At 29.1% G+C, this 25,445-nt stretch overlaps 2 protein-coding genes across 4 annotated transcripts; both read right to left on the minus strand.

Annotated features, from left to right (window-relative positions):
* Window positions 1–1,425: 1,425 nt before the first annotated feature.
* Window positions 1,426–4,507, minus strand: LOC123205207. Of its 3 annotated transcripts, XM_044622138.1 has the most exons (4): window positions 4,226–4,426; window positions 3,831–4,136; window positions 1,859–1,925; window positions 1,426–1,656 (listed from the first exon to the last, which is right to left on the minus strand). In XM_044622138.1, exons 2-4 carry the CDS (start codon window positions 4,007–4,009, stop codon window positions 1,576–1,578), a joined length of 327 nt encoding a protein of 108 aa, XP_044478073.1. In that variant the 5' UTR covers window positions 4,010–4,136; window positions 4,226–4,426; the 3' UTR covers window positions 1,426–1,575. The 3 variants fall into 3 exon arrangements, 2 of the variants coding, with proteins under 2 accessions (XP_044478073.1, XP_044478072.1); XM_044622137.1 differs by having other exon boundaries at window positions 1,426–1,737; window positions 3,831–4,425; XR_006499825.1 differs by lacking the exons at window positions 1,426–1,656; window positions 1,859–1,925 and adding an exon at window positions 3,430–3,762 and having other exon boundaries at window positions 3,831–4,507.
* Window positions 4,508–12,670: 8,163 nt separating this feature from the next.
* Window positions 12,671–16,701, minus strand: LOC123205215 (probable disease resistance protein At4g27220). The gene is made up of 3 exons (XM_044622144.1): window positions 15,592–16,701; window positions 15,179–15,503; window positions 12,671–14,052 (listed from the first exon to the last, which is right to left on the minus strand). The coding sequence occupies exons 1-3, from the start codon at window positions 16,240–16,242 to the stop codon at window positions 12,671–12,673; spliced, it is 2,358 nt and encodes a 785-aa protein (XP_044478079.1). The 5' UTR covers window positions 16,243–16,701.
* Window positions 16,702–25,445: the final 8,744 nt, after the last annotated feature.

Consider the following 25,445-nt stretch of genomic DNA (forward strand, 5'->3'; position numbering starts at 1 on the left):
TTTTGTTCCCTTCTCTGGCTACTAGCGATAATGCTCTTCGTTGATTCAAACGAATCGATATGCCTTCATTGATGAAGTTTGTGCCTAGGATGGTGGTTGGAGTTTCATTTATAACTTAGGGTTGACAACATCGATGGTCGGAGAGGAGCAAAAAAAAACCCTAGGTTTTGGGGGAAAATGTTACTTTTCAAATTTTGAAAACTTTAAGTAAGGGTAAAGTTATTGGTTTTTAAAACTTGGGGGGAAATATAATGAATTATATATATTTTTAATAATATTATTAAACTAACAATTTTATCTTTACCTATAACTAAAAATTTTAACAGAAATTAGTTTATGTGTGGGTGTTAGAATTTTTTATTTGTCGCAAGTGTGTTTTTAAGATTGGGCTAAAATTTGGGTGAGAAATAGTCTTTTGGCTGATTGCAATATGTCTTTCTTTGTTTGACACGGTCATGAAAAAAAAGGTATTTGTCGTTAGAATTTTTTCTTGGTGGATATATTTTTTAAGAAACTTTTCATTTGTGCACCATCAATGACAAGAAACAGTCTTTTAAGAATAAAGATGGAGGAGAAATAAAGATTATTTTATCTTTTAAAAGATCACGAATCATTAACTTAGAAATATTTTGATATAAATTCAATTTATAGTGTGGACAATACTATTCATTCAACTGTGATTCTTTTAAAACATTCTAAGTCAACTTGAATAAGCTCGAGTTTAAGTCGACCACTATAGATTTGAGCTAAGCTTAATTCAATCTATATTCGGATTTGGCTTAACTTTGATCTAGACTTTGTTTTGATTGCACAACATATAATAAACTTCTAGAATGTAAGTAAAGCTCCAGAAATTCTTTGCCTTTCGGATCCAACTCTAATCCTAACCTAATTTTTTGTATTGTAATTGGGTAACCCCAACCCTTGATCTTGCTTAGGCGCATAATCTTTATATGAAGCTCTTAACATACAACTATGCATGGCATTAAATGTTGCTGTAGAAAAAGCCTCGTCGATTAAAGAAGATTAAAGAACAGCCGGCGACTGAGGCCTATTTCGACGCCAAGCCATGCATAATTTACCACTCATTGAACAATGCTTCGTAAGCGAAGATATTAAACTGATTAAATGCTGCTTTAATAAAATCCTGTCTAATTTTGTAATTATTCAATTTCGTTTTGAGTTATCAGATATATTTTTGTTTCGTTTTGAGTTTTTATGTGTATTCAGTATTCGTCTCAAAATTCTCTTGTTTGTTGTTTTGTTAACAGCCAAGTGAATGTTGATGGAAGAATTGAAGCTTTAAACGCGATTGGTGAGAAGGTTAGCAGCAGTTTGTTCATTCAATGTTTTCTGGTTTTGAGCTTTCATTCTGATATAATTTGGGTGTTGTTGGCAGCCAATTAAAGGAAGGGAATCAAATGATAAAATGGAAAAACAAATGATTGTAGGTTGTCATTTACTTGTCTCATGAAGAAAGTCAGCTACATTTTTTCTATGAATAACACCTGAATCCAGAGTCCACAAATTTTACATTGATAGTGTGGTACTTGATACACAGCCTTTCCTTCTGCATCAAAGTGATGCCATCAAAGGTTTCTGAAGCCGGCTGAAGAAATGAATCAATACAGCAGCATCTGTGATATGCACCAGCTCCTGCAGACAAGCAAAAATCCGATATACAATTGAACTGTCTAAACCATTTCATTTGATATTTTGCAGGACCAACCATCTCTCCTGCATATTTTAATGAAAAATTCATCGTTCAAGGTTTAAAATAGCAGTCATCTAATTCTTTGAATCATCTATTCCATAAACATTACCACCAAGTGGAGCAGATGCATTTATGAAAAATTACCTGAACTCTCCTTTGTTGACCTCCAGAGAGTCCACTTCTCATCTCATCTCCCACCATTGTGTCAGCACTGATATCAGGAAATGTAATCATATGTAAAACTATGTATACACATTTTGAATATATAAATGAATATATACATGATATATTATTATGTGATTAGATGATTATGAAATAATAATAAAATAATACCTAATTCAATCATATAATGACAGAGTATATATTTACCTATTCATATAGTTAAAAGTATATACACGTACCAATCCTATTTTAAGTTAAACATCTTTACATTGGGACAGTCCATAATAAACAAGAGAAAAGGGTGGTTTGAGTACATAAACAGACAGGCATGGCAACAATGCCCATTTTCATTCCAAAAACCATTGCCGAATACATCATCATACAAGGAAAACCTTCTAAAGTGTTCCCTGCCTGCAGGAATAATTCTGTCTCTCTTTCATACTAACCTCCATTATCATATCCAAACAGAGAATTCTCAGTTACTAGTGAGAACTGACATAGTTGCTACAACTAAACCTTCCCTACCTCCTCAGTCTCCATCATCATGACACCGGGCAGAAAAATCAAGTTCTCCCTCAGTAGTTTTTTCCGCTATATGCAGATCGTCTTGGCTTATATAAGCTGATATTTTTTCTGGGGAGAAAATTCATCTAGCCTGTAACTGTTTTTAAAAAACTTCCCATCATCCGTTGAAGGAACCATAATCAAAAGTTAGAATATAAGTTGGACATCTAACTAAGATAACACACAACGTAGAAAAAAAATTAAGTGAAAACATCATTCACTAATTTCTTCTTCAGTCAAGCTAAAAGCAAAAGAATATATGGGTAGGAATATAAATTGGGTCTGAAAAGGCTTGGCTAGGTTCTGTCAAGGAAAGGAACCTTTGGTCTGTGCAATAGAATACAACTAGACAAGCAACCTATTAGAAATGAGCACTTGTGACGTCCTGAGCCAAGAGTATCTGTGGAGTTTCTGGTTATATTGGGAAATGTCATAAACCAGTTGTGTTCATCATACATGAATATATAAGATCACCATCTGACATGCATTGCCAGTTCTAGCTTTCTGCACAACAAAATGGTGGCGACCAAAACGAAAAACAACCAAAAAAGTAGAAGCTACAAAAAGGAACAAGACAAAAGGGAAGATAGGCTTCAAACATACATTGAGTCCTCTCCTTGGTTCATAACTGACTGAAAACCCAACAAAAACAAGACTTCTAAAGGTTAGCATATTCCTCATTATGTTAGTCCGTCAGTCTCAAAACAAAGTCCATCCAATCATCAAACAAATAGTCTCGCTAGCTCTGCAGTTTCAATCATTGTAACTTTATCATGCAATGCAAGATGAACATTGTTTCTACATAGCCAAACCTAATGTACACAAGCTTCAAATTCTGCCGTTATCAATTTCAGTAGAACCACCTGCTAAATTTTGTAAGTATTGGTATAATTATCAGTTTTAAAAGCAAATTGCTAAAAATATAAACAGTTGGTTTCAGTATCAATACACTATCAAATTATATATGCTCAAGTTGAAGAACAATCTAATGCATAACAGATTTATAACCGATATATATTCAGGAGCCATTCAATTCAATGTATTTGCACTTTATGATCCTTGATGGACCTTCCCAAATCGAATACTACCTAGCAGTCAACATTCTCAAACAACATTTCAAGTAAACCATGTTTTAAAACTAAAGCTTCATCACATAGATCCTAACAAAAGCTCCTGATTCACATTATATCCACTTTTCAACTAAAATCTAACAAAAACGACATCAATTTCAACTTGTGATCTGCTCTCAGTTTATTGAAGTCATTTGGCACCAATTTCGCTGAACATGCTGAACAGATTTGGTAACAACTTGGCAAACTCTTCTGCAAAATTAAAAAAATTAATAAACATTAACACACACATTCAATTAATTTGAGACAACGAAAATGACCTGGATTTCTGGCAGTTAAGCAGATGACTGTCGGTGATTTTGATAGGGTTACAGTAGAGAAGGGAGACAACGCAGGTGGTCATTATGGCTCGTTTGAAATTGACAATGAACTGAAACCAAAAAGCTGAATACCGAAGCAGACTTCCAAAAGTGATCTCTAGGAATGGTGTCATCGCCATTATCTTCTAGAGCAGACTTTCATCAAGATCCTTATCATCGTCCGAAGATTTGACTATACATAAGACTGATTCCACATGTTTCTTCTAGGAAGATGGTAGAATTAGATTGAAATTTTTAAATTCTCACCTAGGTTAAAGAGTGAAAAGGGTGATGTTCAAAACTAAGAACCAAAAAATATGTGCAGGTCAATGCGTCTATACTTCTTGTGGTCTAACCTTTCTCATCTTATATGCCGCGGCAGTTATCTGTTGTCTCGGTATTAGAAGGCTTGACTACATGGACTGCTCCATCACTCATGCCAAGAGCAATTTGATTAGGTTCAGATGGATGAGCCTCTATGACAGAAGGATAGGTGGTAGTGTTGCTGCTGTAGAAATATATTGTCAGTGAGGGCCGGATTCTACTGATTTGAGATTTTGATACCAAGAAATAGACACAGCAGTGGGCCATGCTGGGCCTGCTTTGACGCAGCCCGCATGGTAGGTGGCCTTGTGGCCTGAGCCAGCCCACTAAAACTCATCTAACACCACTCACTCACCAGATGATTTTGCTGCATGTTGAAGGGCATTTCAGTGTACTATCTTACTCTTTTTCTCCTGCAAATCTTTCACAGAAAACTGAAAATTCTGTGATCACAAAGAGCAACAACTTGATTAGTTTTTATTCAATGAAGGCAATGAAGAAGTCTACAACAAAAAGTATATTGATACAAGTAAATGAATACGTACTATTTTGTAATGGTAGTAGGACTGCATTAGCTCATTCTTCAAGCAATATTTTTGTATTGAAACAGAAGGAAACATAAGTTTTAACACTTTCAGAATCAGAACAAGAACATCACAATTAATTGAAGATGGATAAAAGCAGAAACTGGAGGCGGAATAATGGCCCTTACTTAAACAAATGGAACATGAGCTACAATGCCTCATAATCTATGCAGAGGCTTCATTCTGAAGTTCCGCCGGAAAACTCAGAACCATCTGTGATCATAAAGAACAACACATCACGGAAGGAAAATTGTCAATTATTAATTTATTAATCAATTGAAAGTTTAAAGGCAATATATATATATATATTATTTTGAAATATGTTCAAGGAGAAATGCCAACTCATCTAAAACCACACACTTACCATATGATTTTGCACTTTCCTACCATGGGACCGATAGGGATATATCTTTCCCATAACTTTGAACAATCTGCAATCATATAGAACTTCCTTAATAAGCATAATATATCAGTTAAATAATAAAATGACGAATTTCCTCAACAAGCACCTTAATACTTGAAAAGAACATATACTCAATTTATTGTAACTTATACATAAATTGTAAATATTGTAGCTTCGTTATATGTACCTAGAGGCTTTTAATAAAAGACAACATCAATAATTAAGAACATTGAGGATTTATTGGTATTAATTCAATGAATGAGAACTAAAAAGACTATAATATATATATATATATATATATATATATATATATATATAAATGTTAAATAAATGAATACATACCATTTTGTAATTGTTGTGTGACCAAATTAATGTCACTTGAACAATCTTTCCCATTCAAAAATTCTAACTCTGGCATGTTTAAGTCTTTTCCAAAGAAAATCTTCATCTTGAAGCATTTACGCACATTTAATACTGACAAACGTGGGAATTTTAAGGTGTAATTCTCATAACAGAAGCATGTGAGACTTTTTAAATCAAGCAAGGACAATTCTCGTAAATTCTCAAAAACAATTTCATCTTTCTCTATATCTCCCTCATTTGCCAATACTTCTGTCATCATTTCACATCCTATTATTGACAGTCTTCTTAGACATACCAGGCTTTTGGCTGTTGAGGATGTCATTAAATTTTGCATTCCATTACAATGAGTTACCTTCAAAGACCACAAATTTTCAAAAGCTGATGACGGTGGCAATGGAATCATCAAATTGTGACAAGATTCTACTTTTAAAGAATGAAGATTTTGAAGAATTGATTTGAATCGAAAGTCTTGTTTCCAAATGCACTTTAAATGCAAAAGCCCTTGCAATTTTAGCTGTTTCAATTTTGCAAATGCTCCAACATGTTCCTCACTTTTTCCATATGAGAATATCTCTTCGTACGAACTGACTTTCAGTTTGAGTTTTTCTAGATTGATAAACTTTCGAAGGATATAAACTGGAATATGCACATATTCATCTTTAATCAATTCAAGAGTTTCTACTCTACCAAATTTCTCTTTGAACTCTCCTTGCCAAATTGACATGATATCTCTTCCATTTAATGACAATTTATTCAAATCGAAGTTAACCTACAAAAAAACATGTCAATCAAATTAAAAATAATATCGCCATTGAAAACATATATATATATTTAAAAGGAACAGGGAGATTAAAAAATGATGAATTGATGGTCATTAGAAATATAAAATAGTGCTTTTAGAAATTTCTTAGAAAAACATACAAGTAGTTTATTGTTTGAGTGTTGCAACCACTAGTTCAACAAAAATGTTTGAGCATATACACGAGCTATTTCTTGTTTTGTAGTATCAAGGTCAACATTTTTTAAAACACAATTTATTATAATAAGAGCTAAAAATATGATATTTTTAAAAAATTATAGAAATATATTTAAACTAATTACTTGAATACATACCCTTTTTTTGTGTGCTTGTTGTATGGTTGTATTCAAGTCATTCTTCTCAATCTCTACCAACTTTGGAGCGCTTAAAATTCCTGGACAAAATGTCTTCATATTGGGGCATCTTTTTATAATTAACTTTTCCAAAGATGGAAAATTGAAAGAGTAATACCTAGAACAAAAGCAAGTAAGACTATCTAATTCTTTAAGTGACAACTTCTTCAAATTGTTAAAAACAATGTCAGCTATTGTATCAGTCTCATCTTCTACTACTTCAGTTAGCAATTCACAAAAGCATATACTCATTTCTCTCAACTGCATCAAACTTTTAGCCATTGAAGATGTTATTAACTTGTTTATCAACCCGTGGCAATAACTTAACTTAAGAACTTTAAGATTCTGAAAATAAGTTGAGAATGTCGATAGACTCATCAATCCATAACAATTATCTATATATAGAACTTCAAAATATGGAAGATCAAATAGGCTTTTACTTTCTTTGGATAGGCTCTCAGATACTTTGACCTCTTCGAAAGTGTAAAATTTCTGAAGGAGTTTCACTGAAAAATTTCCGTGGGAGGTTTCTAGAGTTTTAGATTGACTCTCCCAAGTAATGGTTCTCCCATCATCCTCAAATTTAAATACCTTCAAATCAGAATTGATCTACAAATCCATTCAAACAAAATCCATTCAGTTTAATTAAGATAATCTTTAAACAAAACTTTAATTGTTGTCAAATACAAATTAGGGAAGCAATTAGAAAAGTTTGGGTAATAATTGCTGGATAAATCAATAATTGAAAACATTTGAGCACATGGTTAAATTCATAAAATGCAATAATCAAATTAATTAATGGCTTATTCGATATTACCTTTTATTTTAAATCAACATTAAAATTATAGTAAAAGAAAAAAAAGAAGCTATTTAGGAAAACTAGTAATTAAACATACTTTTTAAATGTCGGAAGTATAAAGGAAATGTCAAACAGATGAGTAACAAATTAGGTATATTTAAATAAGAAAAAAATCAAAATTATAATACAAATATAATAGTGGAAATCATGCTAACATTAACACATTCTTAATTCAATTACCAAAATAGGAATATAAGAAAGTAGTTTAAATATGAAATTAGCAACTAAGGATGAGATTGATACCTTATGCTCTAAGCAAATGGATTTTGTTTCTGAAACTTGAATTTCACCTTCCTCATTATTATCTTGGAAGCCTTGGTACGTTAAAGTGAAATTTGGACAATTTATTATCTCCAACGTATTCAACATGGGCAATTCCAAAGCATCTACTCCTAGATAGAAAACAGTAAGTTCTGGTAAAAACCTAAACTCCAATTCCATTAACCGTGGAAAGATAGAATCAACTACTTCTACTCCTTCTTCTTCTTCTTCAACAATCTTCTCTAAAACCTTACAATCCTTTATTATAAGGTGTTGGAGTTGTTGGAGGCTTTTGACTATGAAAAATGGAAACACATATTTTATTTTATGACATCTCTCCAAACTCAATTGTGTCAAATTTTGATAAAAAGAAGTTGAAAGTTGACTCTTCCAAATCTTTCCAGAACTAATATTGACCAATTTCAAGACCATCAAATTGGTGAAAATAACCTGCAATCAATGTTAGGTAATGTTTCAATATCTATCAACTCATATGAGAAAATTTTAAAAATAAAATAATAATTAGATCTTACAACTTTATAGATGAAGTACCATTAATATTAACAATGTGTTTCGTTTTATTGCCTCTAATAATATCAACTATGGAATGAAGCATGAAATGATGAAATTAGTTTCACAAATATTATATATCATAGAGACCAAAGAGACATAATTGAAAGTTTAAATCACTTAAAAATAAAAGAAGAAATAAGACAACACCACAACCATACTTTAACAAAGGTGAATTAGAATAAAAGAAAATAAGAATATAAAGCAGGGGACTTTGCTTATCAATTTGGGCTTAATAGGCCAACATGTTGGGCCCTCTTTTAGTGATTTTCATTTATCTTTATAATAAATTATTCACATTTATTCACATAAATATATGTGTTATCTCAACTTACAAGCAATACAAAATTTATATTTTATGATTACTTTCCAATTTGTATTATGCTGCACCGCCCAACCTTAATTAGTAATGTGTAGCAAATTAGGTAACTTTAAATAAATAATAAAAAATTCAAAATTGTAATATAAATAAAATAATGGAAATCATGCTAACATTAAGACATTCTTAATTCAAATTACCCAAATAGAAATATAAGGAAGTAGTTTAAATATAAAATTAGCAACTATTGAGTAAGGAATTATTCATAATCAAAATTAGATTAAAACAAAAAACACAAGGCTTTACTTATCAATTTGGGCTTAATAAGCCTACATGCTAAGCTTACTTATAGTACAACCCAAGCCTAGGAGATTATATTAGCCCACAAAATAAATAAGATTTTATTTTTACTATTTTAAATAAAGAAATAAACATGAAATTGATACCTTATGCTCCAAGCAAATGAATTTTGATTTAGAAACTTGAATTTCACCTTCCTTATTATTATCTTGGAAGGCTTGATATGTTGAAGTGAAGATTGAACAATTTGATATCTCCAACGTTTTCAACATTGGCAATTCCAAAGCATCCGCTCCTAGATAGAAAACAATAAGTTTTGGCAAATTTCTAAGTTCCAATTCCGTTAACCGTGGAAAGATAGAATTAACCACTTCTTCTCCTTCTTCTTCCTCTTTAATAATCTTCTCTAAAACCTTACAATCCCCTATCTTAAGATATTGGAGTTGTTGGAGGCTTTTAGCTATGAAAAATGGAAACGCATATTTTGTTTTATCACATCTCTCCAAAATCAATTGTGTCAAATTTTGATAAGAAAAAGCTGAAAGTTGACTCTCCCAAATCTTTTCAGAACTGATATTGACCAATTCTAAGACCATCAAATTGGTGAAAACAACCTGCAGTCAATGTTAGTTAATGTTTCAGTATCTACCAATTCACATGAGAAAATTTAAAAAATAAAATAATAATTAGATCTTCCAGATTTATAGATAAAGTCCCACTAATATTAACAATGTGTTTTGTTTTATTGTCTCTAATAATATCAACTATGGACTGAAGCATGAAATGATGAAATCAATTTGACAAATATTATATATCATAGAGACAAAAGAGACATACTTAATTAAAAGTATAAATCACTTAAAAAGAAAAGGAGAAATAAGACAACACCACAACCATACTTTAACAAAGGTGAATTAAAATAAAAGAAAATAAGAATACAAAGCAGGGGACTTTGCTTATCAATTTGGGCTTAATAGGCCCACATGCTAAGCTTACTTGGTCTTAAAAAAAAAAAAAAACCCTTTTTTAATGATTTAATTTATCTTTATAATAAATTATTAACATTTATTCATGTATATTTGTGTTATATCAACTTACAAGCAATGCAAAATTTAAATTTTATGATTACTTTCCAATTTTGTTTCTAATTTCAAAATCAAATAACATTGGACTATTTAAATCCTGTACTTTAATATGTTAATTTACAAGTTTCCCATAACAAATTATCCAAATTCAATCCGCCATTCTTTTATTTAATTTATTTTCTAAATTTAGGTTTATTATATATATATATATATATATATATATATATATATATATATATATATATATATATATATATTTTATACTCTATTAACAAGAAAAAATAAACAGGAGATTCATACCTTATTCCCAAAGAAGATGGATTTTGATTCCAAATCTTGAATTTCGCCTTCATCATTATTATCTTGAAAGCCGTGATATCTTAAAGTGAAGTTCGGACACTTTCTTATCTTCAATGTTTTTAACATCAACAATTCCAAAGCATGGGCTCCTTTGTAGAAAACGGTAAGTTTTGGTAAATCTTCAAGCTCCAGTGTAGTTATTCGTGGAAAGATAAAATTAACAACTTCTGTTTCTTCTTCTTTTTCAACAATCTTCTCTAAAACCTTACAATTCTTTATCGTAAGATATTGGAGTTTCCCGAAGCTTTTAGTTATGGAAAATGGAAATACATGTTTTATTTTATTACAATTCACCAACATCATCTGTGTCAAATTTTGATAAGAAGAAGTGGAAAATTGACTCTCCCAAATCTTTCTAAAACTAATATTAACCAATTTCAAAACCATTAAATAAGTGAAAATAACCTGCAATGAAATTTAATTTATGTTTCAATATATACAAACTCACATCAGAAATTAAAAATAAAATAACAATTAGTTCTACAAATTTATAGATGACATGCCATTAATATTGACAATGTATTTTGCTTTTGTCTCTAATAATATCAACTATGAAATCAAGCATGAAATGATGAAACTGAAAATTAATTACCAAAAAATAGAAAATTTAATTGAAAATTTTAGTCACTTGAAAAGAAAAGTATTACGGATTATCATTAATCAAACCTTCTCATTAAATAATAGCAACATTTGCATTTCATCAATATGCAACATTTCCCCTAAACTAGACATGTCAAATTAAAATTTGAAGTTCGAATTTGTTAATGTTATTATCACTTTGATTTTACAATATTCACATCAAAGCACAACGAATAATTCAGAAAAAAAAAAAAAGAAATAAAATGTGTTAAATAATGGCTTTTTGGATATTACCTTTTATTTTAAATCAATAACCATTTATGAAAACTAGTAATTAAACATACTTTATAAATGTAATGTAATTAAACATACGTTATTCTAAATTAGGTAACTTTAAATAAATAAGAAAAAATTCAAAATTGTAATATAAATATAATAGTGGAAATCATGCTAACATTAAAACATTCTTAATTCAAATGACCCAAATAGGAATATAAGTTAGTAGTTTAAATATGACATTAGCAATTATGAGTAAGGAATTATTCATAATCAATATTAGATTAAAACAAAAGCAAGGGGGCCTTTACTTATCAATTTGGGCTTAATAGACCTACATGTTAAGCTTACTTATCAAATATATGTGTTGGACCAAAATTCGTACCCCTACAAACATCCAATTTGAAAGATCAAACTAGCACAAGCCAAGCTTTAGAGACAATATCAGCCCACAAAAGTAAGATAGACCACTTAGTCTTAAAAAAATCCCTCTATTAATTATTTTATGTATCTTTACAATAAATTATTAACATTCAAATTAATTTCTTATTCAAAACTCAAATAATGTTGGAATCTATATATGTATATATCTGTGTGTGTGTGAGCACCTAAATAAGTTCTTATTTATACTCTTTTCAATAAAGAAATAAACATGAGATTGATATGTTATACTCCAAGCAAATGGATTTTAATTCTAAAACTTGAATTTCACCTTTCCCATTATCATATAGAAGCCTTGATATCTTGATGAGGAGTTTGAACAACTTATTATCTTCAACCTTACTAACATAGGCAATTCTAAAGCATGTACCCCTAGATAGAAAACTCTAAGTTTTGGTGAATATTTAAGTTTCAATTTAGTTAACTTTGGAAAGATACAATTATCCACTTCTACTCCTTTTTCTTCAACAATCTTCTTTAAAACCTTACAATTCTCTATCTTAAGGTATTGGTGTTGTCAAAGGGTTTTGGTTATGGAAAATGGAAACACATAATTTATTTTATCACATCCTTTCAAAATCAACTTTGTCAATTTTTCATGAAAAGAAGTTGAAAGTTAATTCTTCCAAATCTTTCCAAAACTAATATTGACCAATTTCAAGGCCATCAAATTAGTAAAAATAATCTACAATCAAAGTTAGTTGTTGTTTCAATATATATGAACTCACACGAGAAATTTTAAAAATAATAACTAGTTCTTATAGATTTATAGATGACATGCTATTAATATTAATAGTATGTTTTATTTTTTGTCTCTAATAATATCAACTACAAAATCAAGCATGAAATGATGAAATCAATTTGAAAGAAATTATATAGTATCGAAATTGAAGAGAAACACGTCAAATTTAACTAAAAATTTTAATCACTTGAAAAGAGAAGTACTAATGATTATAGTTAACCAAACCTTCTCATTAAATAATGGCAACATTTGCTTTTCATCAAGATCCTCCTCGTCATCTAAAGATTTGACGATGTGTAAGACTTCAACATCATTGATTCCACCTAATTCTTCTTGGGAGACGGTAGAATTACAGGCAAATGCCAAAATCCTTGAGTATTTACTTATTGAATCTTCGTAATACTCACCTCGTATTGTTATTTTGTACCTTCTAAGCTTTTTGGAAACAAAATCTTTAGGCAAATTGTTAACTTCAATAGCTAATTCTAAACTGGTGAGGTTGGACAAAAGCTTCAATTCCTTGAGTACATCATCCTTCCATTTAATAGGACATCCCTTTATATAAAATTCTTCTAATTTGGATAATTGTGATATCACATTTGGAGCAATTACTTCCAATCTCCAACAATAATTTAAATTTAGCAACCTTAGCTGAGTCAATTGACCCAATTCTGTAGGAAACTCCTCAATATCTGATCGTTGCAAGCTAAGAACTTTTAATGTCTTTAGCTTTCCAATAATAGCAAAATCTTTAACTTTGCTATTATCTAAAGACAATGTTCGAAGGTTTGTTAGAAGATCAATTGATGATGGCAATGATGATTGCCATAGCCTATCCAAATTCAATACTCTAAGCTTTGGCATCACCATGAAAAGGTCCTCTGGGATTTTCACAGGGATTTTGAAAGGAGAGTCCCCCATATAGAAATATTCAAGATTTGGACAATCCAAATCGTTAGGCCAAAGTTGACTAATAATAGTATTGTCACTAGGTAAAGAGATCATTGTGCATTTCTTGAGTTTGTCTCTATCCTTCCAATCTTGTTCAATGTCATTTCTTACTGTAAACACATGGTGATCCACATATGCAATTGTTATGGCAACAGCACGAACAACATCATGCATAGCAAATTGGTCGCTTTTGAACCCGTCAAGCAATAAACAAGCATCTTTGAGGTCACAAACCAATATATCTAATCTATCTCGTGCTTCTTCCATTGTCAAATTAGCTCCATCAAATACATCCAGATACACAATATGTTTGAACAAATTTGAAATGGAAGTATTATTTTTCATTAGACTAGAAATTAAAAACGTTTTCTTAAGTTCATCATCTCTTAAATACTTATAACTTAAGGCGATCTTTGCGTAATCCTCTTCTAGGTATCTTGTATACTTTCTTGGAGAAGGTGCTCTCAATTCTTGCAATGCACACTTCCAATAAGATGGATGACTCTTGGTTTTTAATGTTTTAGCCATTGTACAAATTACAATAGGTAATCCTTTGCATTCCTTGCATACATCTTTTCCTTGAGAATGTAATTCATGTGTTTGAATAATATTTCCTGCAAAAAGATCTAGGATTATACAAATTGCATTTTCTATTTACATACATACTTTAGATTTAAAAACAAGAAAAGTTATAAATGTTGAATTTCAATCTTTTCCAAATAAATCCATCAAAAATTTTTTAATCTAAATGAATTCCATTTTATAATATCAAATATAATTCCTCTTAAATTTTTATTTTAAAAAATGTATAACATAATAAGTGGCAAATAGTGCCTCTCTCAAAGTGTTTGAAAAAAATAGGAATTAATATCTTTGAATGCTATATAACAAACAAGAGCAAAATAGGTTCTTAAGATTATTCATTCATACACAAATTCATTGGAAAAATTTATGCTTATTCATGTTCAAAATCTATTAAACTGTAATCGTCCTTAGAGTTAAGCTTCATAATAGTTTACAGTCTTCACATTATGTAAAATTTGATTAAGCTTTTAAGCGCAAATCAAAATACTGCATTGAGTAAATGACATTTTCCACCCAAGGTTTGACCTCAAAATTCTTTTGCACCCTTAATTAGCATAAATAACACTTTTTCACTCAAAATTAAACTTTATTAATAAAAATGTAAAAGTACTTATTTTTAGGAAAACAATTAACACAATAAAATCAAAGAAAAAATTTGATGTCTAGAATAGGGGTGGATTTCGAGCTTGGATCAAAGGCATAATGTTCAGTTTAAGCTCATTTTATCTGATGAACAATGTCATTGAAGAGCCACTGACATTGTCAACACTCAACAATGTCTAATTCAAAGTGGTTAACAAAGTTATTGATAGGATAAATAATGTTATTGAATGAATAAATAAGTCAATCTTAAATTGAGCTATTGATCTAAAGCTCTTGTTTAAAATCGACTCGTTTGATCTATACTGTAGATTCAATTTGAAACAACTCGGATTTGATTCACTCTTAATCTGGAGCGTGAATATAATAAAATTGAATTATAATGTTTTCTATTAACAACACAAGTGAAATTAAAATTTGAAGTTGGAATTTGTTCGTGTTATAAGTAATTTGATATTTTAATATTCACATCGAAACATATCAAATAATTAAAAAATAGAATTAAAATGTGTTGATATAGAAAACATACAAATGAAAATTCTATAACACAATTACCTGTCATTTTGGTGAATAGGGTCCAAGCTTCTTCTTCATTTAAAATGCTCATCTCAAAATTATTTGTGGAACCCATCCTCTGTAACACATCTAAGTTTCTTGTTGTGAACAAAAGTTTATTTCTTCCACGATCAGCTCCACATGGAATTCCTATCAAATTTTCAAATTCTAGAGGTTCCCAAATGTTATCTAGAATTAGAAGAATATTCTTGCCCTTTATTCTTGAATATAGCTTCTTTGCCCTTTCACTTTCGTTTTCGAATTTCAGACCTAAGTTGTCTGCAATTGTTGTTTGAATTTTTTTTCTATCAGGAGATTCTGAAACCTACAAGGCAAAAAGAAAAACCCAGTCAGAACCAGAAAATAAAGCAAAGCTTAACAGATGAACAATATTGTATTGAATGTTTCTTTACCTCCACAAAAACAATCTCATCAAAGAGCTTCTCCTCCTTGGCTTTCCTACCAAGTTCCTGCACAAGAGTGGTCTTCCCAAGACCGCCCATCCCATAAACACCAATCATGAAGACATTCTCATCATTTAAAGCATTCCATACATACTTCACAGTGGAGTTTCTTGATTCAAAAGCCAAATAATCTTCACTAGATCTAAGCCAGATCTCCGGTGGATTAGTGGGATAGGAAACAGGACCCAATTCCTTTTCTTGCCGGAGTAGTGGATCGATATCATCCTGCTTTAATTTGAGTGCTTTCTTGCTTTGTTTGTAGCTGATGATGAAGTTGGGGCACAATCCCTTGAAACATCGAGGGTTGTTTGCTTTCGCTTGAATCAACTGCTCTGCTTCAGTAATGGTCTTCTCCACATCTTTCTGCCAGTCCTTAACATTCTGTTTGATCTCTTCCACATTTCTCTCAGCAGCAGTAACCTTATGCCGAACTTCGTCTCTTGTATTCTTCAGCTTGTCAATTTCTTCTTGGAGATTGTCAAAGTTGCTCTTGTAGTTGAACAAGTACTTAAATTGACGCCAAATCGGAGCAGCCAACCACTGGGCAACTTGAAGGACAGGACTCACCACACCCGCAACACTCCCGGCAACATCAACCATTTTTTTAACTTTTTTTCAAGTTTGAAAAACAGAAGAGAAGTAAATCAAATGAAAATAATTAACTATAAATACGAGAAATGATAATTCTTTCTAGTAATCGGGAAATAACTGAAAGCAAAAAAGTGTTTGTTTTTTTTTTTGGTTGAAGAAATAAGAAATATTGAAACAGAAAAAAAAAAAAACTAGAAATAGGGCAAAAAGATTCTGCAATAAAGAAGGTAAAACAGAGAAAGTAACAGGGCAACCAAGATGCAAACAGAAGAAATCAGGGGAACTAGTTTCAGAGAGGTTTGTGAGTGAAAATATTTCTGAATGATTGAGAGAGAAGAAAAATGAAGATGATGAAGAGAGATTGCAGTGAAGAAAATATTTCAATTGATTTAACTTTAATTGATTGGTTGTGGAAACTCACCGTGTGAACAGAATCATACTTTATTAAAGTAAGAAAAACAGAGGGCTGTAGAAGACCACAGACATCATTAATTAATTAATAATTCATGCTTAATATAATAATAATAATACTTGCGCAAACCTGAGCTGGTTTCCATTACCATTAATAATTTATTATCGGTGTTGCAATGAGTAGTTTAGTCAATGGAAATCACTGTTATTCTATGGTCATTGGAGAGAAGTCACTATCAAAATTATATTTATATTAACAAAATATAATTCAATTTCATCCGCAATACATCGCAATGTACGGCATAGGTTAAAAATCTTTTAAATTAAATTGGTTTAAGGTTACAAAATTATATGATTAAATCAAACTTGAGTTTGTTTTTAGTTGATTTTGTGAAATTACGAGCTCACAATTCAATTTGAATAAAATAAAATTTTAAATTTTGTATTTATACAAAAAATCATATTTTTTTATTTTGAATGTAAGATTAATTAATAAATATATAAATTATAAAATTTAAATATATATTTTTTATAATCAAGCTCATGTGATACTCAAATCAATTGTTTATGTCTCGAACTTGATTTTAAGTAAAAAAATTTTCAATTTGATAAGCTCAAGTTCAAGTTCAATAAAAGTAAAACACTATTTAATTTTACTCGATTAATTCCCCATTCTTTTATATATATATATATATTTTATAAGGAGGAATTTCATTCAAATAGAACCTTTCATTTGTGATGAAACCAATCATACTGAATAATTTAAATCGGGGTGTAATGGCTGTCTTAACCCCATAGCGAAATAAATTAAAGATTTGATCTTGATATATCGTTAAAGAATGTTTGAAATCATACTCTTTTATATATGAAATATTCTCTTTTGTCACTCAAATACTGTTTTGGGGGTTTATTTTTATCTCCTTGTATTACTAGTAATCATTTATGTAGAAAACATTATTATGATGCCATTATATAGGCTGGATCTAAGCTGCTTGAATTTGCCTTGACAAACTCCTTTTAAAGTAGTTCGAGTTTGATTACAGTTTTAAATTGAATTTGAATTAAGTTTTATTAGTATTATAATTGAGCTAAAATTGATTAATAAAATATCATTTTGATATATACTAATTAAAATAACATCATTTAAACTGATTTAAATCAAACTTTTTTAAGTTTGCAAACTCAACGGGACAAACACCTTCAAATTAAGTTGAAACTTGACAATATACAACCTCTAGGTTCGAGCAAAAACTTGGTTAAGCCGATTTCTAGAATTATATTTGGACATAAGAGAGGTGAAGCCATATGTTTAGGATGAGGACAACATTGCACTTAATTTAAATAGATAGCTACAATGGTATAACTTTAAGGTTGGTATGAATACTTATTATCTGTTTCGAATACACAATTTGTCATAATTTTGATTTTGGGTTTTGTAATAGAACCTCACAAGTTATTTAGCCACTCATATTTTATTATCAATAAGTGATATAAGATATCTTATATAACCAACATCTTTTTCATATTTTATCCAAAGGATATTACATCAACCAAGCTTGCTTGAATTCAATTCAATTATATATGGAAGTTCCAGCAAATTCAGTCAATTGATAAAGGAAACTCACTCTGTGACCAAATTAATTGATATAATTAAAGTAAGAGTAGACCGTTGAATTCATTAATTATTTTTTTATTATTCATTGTGGTGGAAAATGAAGATTAAAGTAGGTAAGTCAGTATTAGCTTTTGTAAGTGCTCTTGCAAGAGCTAAACTTTATTATTAATTATAATATACACATGCAAACCTGACCTGAGCCCGTTTCCATTAGTATTATTATGTATCCTCAATTTCATCAGTAAAAGATGTCTTTACAAACAACCATCACAACAATGGGATGATTAATTTATGCACACTAAACCATTTCTTGAATCCACAGTCCTTGAAGAATTCTACAACTCGATCGTGTAGTCCTTGACACACAACTTTTTCTTCTGCATTTAAATGATGTCAGGATTTTGAAGTTGGCTGAAAAAATGAAATTAGTACAATAACATCTATGATACTGTTAAAACAAGGGGACACTTGTACCTATCGTAGAAGTTAGATTTTATTATAAAGAATGGTAATCAGGGTTATTAAAAATAACAATAATGATAAGAATAGCAAAATTTGGGCAACTTGGCAGCTTTAAAGCCAATTGTGAAAGGTTTTTGATGTTTTGGATGGCCGGAAATGGAAAATCTCAACTCTTCGAATTGTTCAGGCTTATCCATTAAATACAATTGTAATGAATAAAATGTTTTTTGTATTGTTTATTTGTTAGTTGTATCATATTATATACATAATCCTATTTGATCTAATTTTAATTCGATATAATTCTGATTTATTGTATATTGTCTTTTCTATTTCATAGAATTATGATTTTATTTTAGATTACATTATAATACTATATATTGCACAATTAGGGTGACATAACATTGCATTTAATTTAAATAGGTAGCAACAATAGTATAACTCTATGGTTTGGGATTATTTATGTATCTATCCCTCTAACTTGAGCAAAACACATTAAATTATTCTCATTTTGTGCATTACGTATCAATCATTGTTATTGAATATTTAACCTAATATCAACAACTATAGGTAGAGAATCCAACGAAAAATACAAAACTTTTAGAGTAACATACCAACGACTTTCTTCATAAAATATAAGCTATATCAAATACAAACAATGAACAAGAATTAATTGCTTATAACTTTAGTGTGAATAATTCATTCATCTATGAAGGCTCCACCAAATTCAATTGATTTAACTTTAATTGTTTGACAGTGGAAACTCACCATGTAAACAAAGTTATACTTTAATTGCTATTCCATCTGGACAAGTTATTTTTTAACAAGTCTCTAAGGGACATGTCATTTGTAAAACTAATTTAATTCAGTTAGCCATGAGCATTGCTACAAAAAGTCAGTCATTCAATATGTTATCAATAATCAATCAGTAATTAATAACTACAAAGTTTAATTAATGAATTTAATAACATAATACTGAGCTTCAACTTGTATACTTTTATGTATGCAAGTATCAAACACTTCTCATGTTTACAACAATAAAGATAAGCAACAAACCAACTACTTTCCCGGAAAAATAATCAACAATCAAATACAAATAAATAATAATAAAGATAAGCAAACCTTTGTACAAAAGTAATAAAACAAAGAAATATATATTGAGAAAAACACCAAAGAAAATAAAAAATCAACAACTTTCTTATATGACAGAGAACTCGATTTAATTGCTTTTGATTTTATTGTGAATGATTTATCCATGAAAGTTCCACTAAATTCAATTGATTTACCAACTACTTTTTTCATAAAAGTAATAAATAATCAAATACAAACAAAATACAAAACCTTGAGAGTAGCAAACCAACTACTTTTATTATAAAAATAAACAATCATCAAACACAAACAAGTATAAATAAACATTAAATAAAACAAAGATGTGTATATCAAGAACAATTCAAAAGAAAAAACCCAACAATCTATAAATATTAATAACCCCCTTTTTTTACAGGTCAAGTTGTAATATAATATTCCATAGGCAACTTTCATAACCCAGATTTTAGATAATATACATATATATCAAGATTAATACAAAATGTTGTTGTCACTTCCGAAGGTTGATGGGACATTTTCTCACTTAGTGCAATATTAATTATTATTTTATTTTCAGATTTAATTATTACAACTATTGTTTGATACAATCATCAGCTTGGCAATAACATATGAAAAATAAGAGGTGAATGCTTGTTAATTTTGTAGGCCAGTAATCATTCTTCTTAGCTATAGCATCTGGACAAGTTGTTATTGAACAAGTTTATAAACGACATGCCATTTGTAAAACTAATTTAACTCACTTAGTCAGGAGGTTGCTACAAAAAGTAAATCATAGTGTTATTATGTGTTTTTCTCAATTAGAAATCAAAATAGCTGAGTTATTGTACTTATCCTCCTCCATATGGACTCTTTTCCTTTTAAAAGTCAGATATGTACAAAAGACGAGCAGGTATCTATCATTGTAATTTTAATATTTTAACCCAATATCAACAACTATGGGCAGAAATTCCAACCAAAAATACAAAAACTAGAGAGCAACAAACAAACTTCTTTCCTTGAAAAAATAATCAATAATCAAATACAAATAAATAATATATAATAAAGATTAAGTAAACCTTATACGAAAGTAATAAAACAAAGAAATGTATAACGACTTTTCATGGCCAAAATATATGAGTTTTCATTTTATTGGATATATTCTGCCAATATAGTAGGTTATTGAAATCTATCAAAGGTCAAATGAACTTTAAAGTTTACATCAATGTCATCTATCTATCTTCTAATAGATAAAGTATATTGAACTTATCATTATTAATTACTTTGACCACATAACCAATATATGGTATGATTTAGGCTAAAGTTGATCTAACATGGCCTATTACTATGTCTAATTGGTTGTATTAATTAGATTATACCATTTTTTTAAATATATAACATTATTAAAAGATAATTAATTGGACAAAAACATGGGCATTTATAAATAATTAAAATGAAAATATTTCAATTGAAAAACATGAGAAAATCTTTCTAGACTGTTGAGGGGTAAATGAAAAAATAAATTAGAAGGAATTTGAATGAATTCTTTAACTTTTTTGTTTTTTTTGCAAAGAGAAGAGACTGAATAAACTTTTAGATTTTGGAAAGTAAATTTGACTATTTCTTTTTTTTTTGGTTAAAGGAGGAATCTTATTCAAATTAAATTATTCTTTTGAGATCGAATCAATTATATTGAGTTGATCAAACTTTAGGTTCAACAATCAATTCTATAATTATTTAATCAGATAAATAAAAAATTTTATCTTAATTATGTCATCGGAAGACCTAAACCCAAATTCTCCCCTTTGAAAACTCACCCCTTTTAACACGCAAAACTACCCCTTAGACGCTACTATCATTCATCTTCATCTTCACTTGGTAATCTCTCTTTCATGCTTTTTCTTATTTCATACCTCATTAACTCATTTGCATATTTTAGGAAATTACCACATGATATTGACCGTACTCTTCAAATTAATAGCTGATAAAATCAATTTCTTCCTTGCTTTTTCTTACTTTCATACCTCATCAACAACAACTTACAATTCCAGATAAATTATTTTCAGAATAAGAACCGAAAACTCCTACCAGGAAAACATGTCATGCGTCTCTTTCTCAGATTACCTTATCAAATATATTCATTCATTCATTAATTAATTAGTATTTTCGAGTGGTATCTTGAACTTAAAGATTCAAAAAGGATAGAAGGTACCGATTGTACCTTCTTTTTTCAAATTATTATTATTATTCTAGTCTTTCTCTTTTTTTAATCTTTTTATTATTAATTGTTAGTAAAACGGATTATATCAAATGGTATAGAAATATCATAAGCTAAAAGGTCCTATCTCAACTCAAGCCCCTGTATTTCATTTGTGATTGGATTTAAACTAAACTAATTCAATTTAATTAAATATTTAACTTGATTTGTATTAAAATTTTAATATGATAATTTAGTTTAAATTTAATTCAAATCCTTATATAATAGTATTGTTAATCATGTTGACAATATTATTTATAAGCTGATGATACTATTTATTCTATTAATCATATTATTTATCCAAACAGATATTTTTAGAAAATTCAAAGGAATTCAATTTTAAACTAACATTTATGGATTCTTGTCAAATTTGACTCCATTTTTATTCAAACATAAATCAACTCAACCCTATTTCTAATCTTTTTATTTGTTGTGGAAAATGAAGAGCAATCCAACAAAAACAAACGCATCTTTAGGGACTCTACTCTTCAAATATCTTTATTGAAAATATGAAAATATCTCAAGTAAAATAAGAAATTTAGGGTCGAAGAATTTTGAATGAATTCTCTTGTCTTTTTTTTTTTTTTTAAAATCAAATGAGAAGTCTGAAAAAACTTTTAGATTTTGGAGGCTAAATTTGACTCTCATTTATCTTCATCTTCATATAGTGGGTTTCCACTGTAATCTCTCTTTCCTATTTTTATTTATTTCACATCTCATAAACTAATTCGCATCTTCCATGTAACTTTACTCTTAAAATTAACAACATGCCAACTTGAGTTTACATTTCAATAGCCATTTTAAATCTCTGTAATTTCCTTGCTTTTCTTTGTTTTATGCCTCATCAACAGTAAATTAAATTTCTACACTATTTGTTAAATTGTTTTCAAAACAAGAAAGAATAGAAAACTCCCAACAGAAAAACACGACATACGTAGCTTTTCGTGAGATATCAATTAAAATAGCCTAAAATGTATATAATCACTTTTTTTTACTATTATACATATATAGTCTAAAACATAAAATATCTAGAATACCTTTAGACTCACCCAACCAAGTATAAAATTCACTCATTCACCCTATCAAGACTGAAATATGAGGTGAAAATGTTAAATAAACATCATTTTTTATTTTATTAGTTAACAAAACCACAAAAATCCTATATTCAAATCACAAGCCCAAACCAGTTTAATTTAACTTGATTCGAATTGAATCAAAATGAAATTTTAATTTGATAATTCAATTTGAGTTTAGTTCAAATTGTTATATGATAATATTGTTAATTTTGTTAATGATACTATTCATAAATTATTGATACTATTTATCTTATTGATAATATTATTCATGATAATTTCAAAGTGAGAAAGAGAGGATTGTATTATTCCGACCTCATTTGTTGTGGTGGAAAATGATGCATAAAGTAGATAAAATTAAAATCAGCTAAACTTTATTGATAATCATTGTTGATCATCATTTCACCCATGTCCAAATGTTCAACAAAAGCATCATGCCATGATGTACAACCAAGATCACAATTGTACTTTATTGCCTACTTTCTAGACAAGAAATTCACTAGTCAAAGTTTTAGGTGAGGGGAAAAAGACTGTTAGAGCATAGTGATACATCAAAAACTCTTTATTGCTAGTGGTGATGTTAGGGATTGAAAACTAAATCTTTGGGGAGAAAATTTCATTTTTTAAAACTTGATCTAAGGGGAAAACTTTTAGTTTTTAAGGTTTAGGGGGGGAAAAAGATTAAGTTTTAGTTTATTTTTAATATTACAGATGAAATGATAATTTTACCGTCAAAATTAATAGATTTAACTGTCTATGGATGGGAATTCGAGATTTTTAAAATTAAAGAGAAAAAACTTGGAAAAACAACATACTTAAGGTGGGAATAAGTTCTTTGGCCTTAAAATAAATAGATTCAAATTATCTTTAATTTTATTCAATAAACTTGAATATAATTACTTTTTTATTTTACTTGTAATTTACATAAAAATCGATTAGATAAAAATTTGACTAAGTTTGAAATACGATAATTTCCAACTAAAAAATGAATAACAGATTAACATGAAATGAAAGTTTCATCAAATTCAATTGATTTAATCATTAATCTCATTAATTTGCAGTGGAAAATGAGGGAAGTAGTGGAAGTAAATGAGGAATAAAACTCAATTTTTAAATAGATTAAATAAATTTAAATCTCGGTAATTTCCTTGTTTTTCTTAGTTTTATGCCTCATCAACAGTAAATTAAATTTCCACACTATTTGTTAAATTGTTTTCAAACAAGAAAGAATAGAAAACCCCCAACAGAAAAACACGACATACGTAGATTTTTGTGAGATATAAATTAAAATAGCCTAAAATGTATATAATCACTTTTTTTTACTATTATACATATATAGTCTAAAACATAAAATATCTAGAATACCTTTAGACTCACCCAACCAAGTATAAAATTCATTCATTCACCCTATCAAGACTGAAATATGAGATGAAAATGTTAAATAAACATCATTTTTTATTTTATTAGTTAACAAAACCACAAAAATCCTATATTCAAATCACAAGCCCGAACTAGTTTAATTTAACTTGATTCGAATTGAATCAAAATGAAATTTTAATTTGATAATTCAATTTGAGTTTAGTTCAAATTGTTACATGATAATATTGTTAATTTTGTTAATGATACTATTCATAAATTATTGATACTATTATCTCATCGATAATATTATTCATGATAATTTCAAAGTGAGAAAGAGAGGATTGTATTATTCCGACCTCATTTGTTGTGGTGGAAAATGATGTATAAAGTAGATAAAGTTAACATCAGCTAAACTTTATTGATAATCATTGTTGATCATCATTTGTTGATCATCATTTCACCCACGTCCAAATGTTCAACAAAAGCATCATGCCATGATGTACGACCAAGATCACAATTGTACTTTATTGCCTACTTCCTAGACAAGAAATTCACTAGTCAAAGTTTCAGGTGAGAGGAGAGAGACTGTTAGAGCATAGTGATACATCAAAAATTCTTTATTGCTAGTGGTGATGTTAAGGATTGAAAACTAAATCCTTGGGGAGAAAATTTCATTTTTTAAAACTTGATCTAGGGGAAAAAACTTTTAGTTTTTAAGGTTTAGGGGGGAAAAAAGATTAAGTTTTAGTTTATTTTTAATATTACAGATGAAATAATAATTTTACCGTTAAAATTAATAGATTTAACTGTCTATGGATGGGAATTCGAGATTTTTAAAATTAAAGAGAAAAAACTTGGGAAAACAACATACTTAAGGTGGGAATAAGTTCTTTGGCCTTAAAATAAATAAATTCAAATTATCTTTAATTTTATTCAATAAACTTGAATATAATTA

Source organism: Mangifera indica, unplaced genomic scaffold (genome assembly GCF_011075055.1).
Source record: "Mangifera indica cultivar Alphonso unplaced genomic scaffold, CATAS_Mindica_2.1 Un_0002, whole genome shotgun sequence".
Taxonomy (NCBI): Eukaryota; Viridiplantae; Streptophyta; class Magnoliopsida; order Sapindales; family Anacardiaceae; genus Mangifera; species Mangifera indica.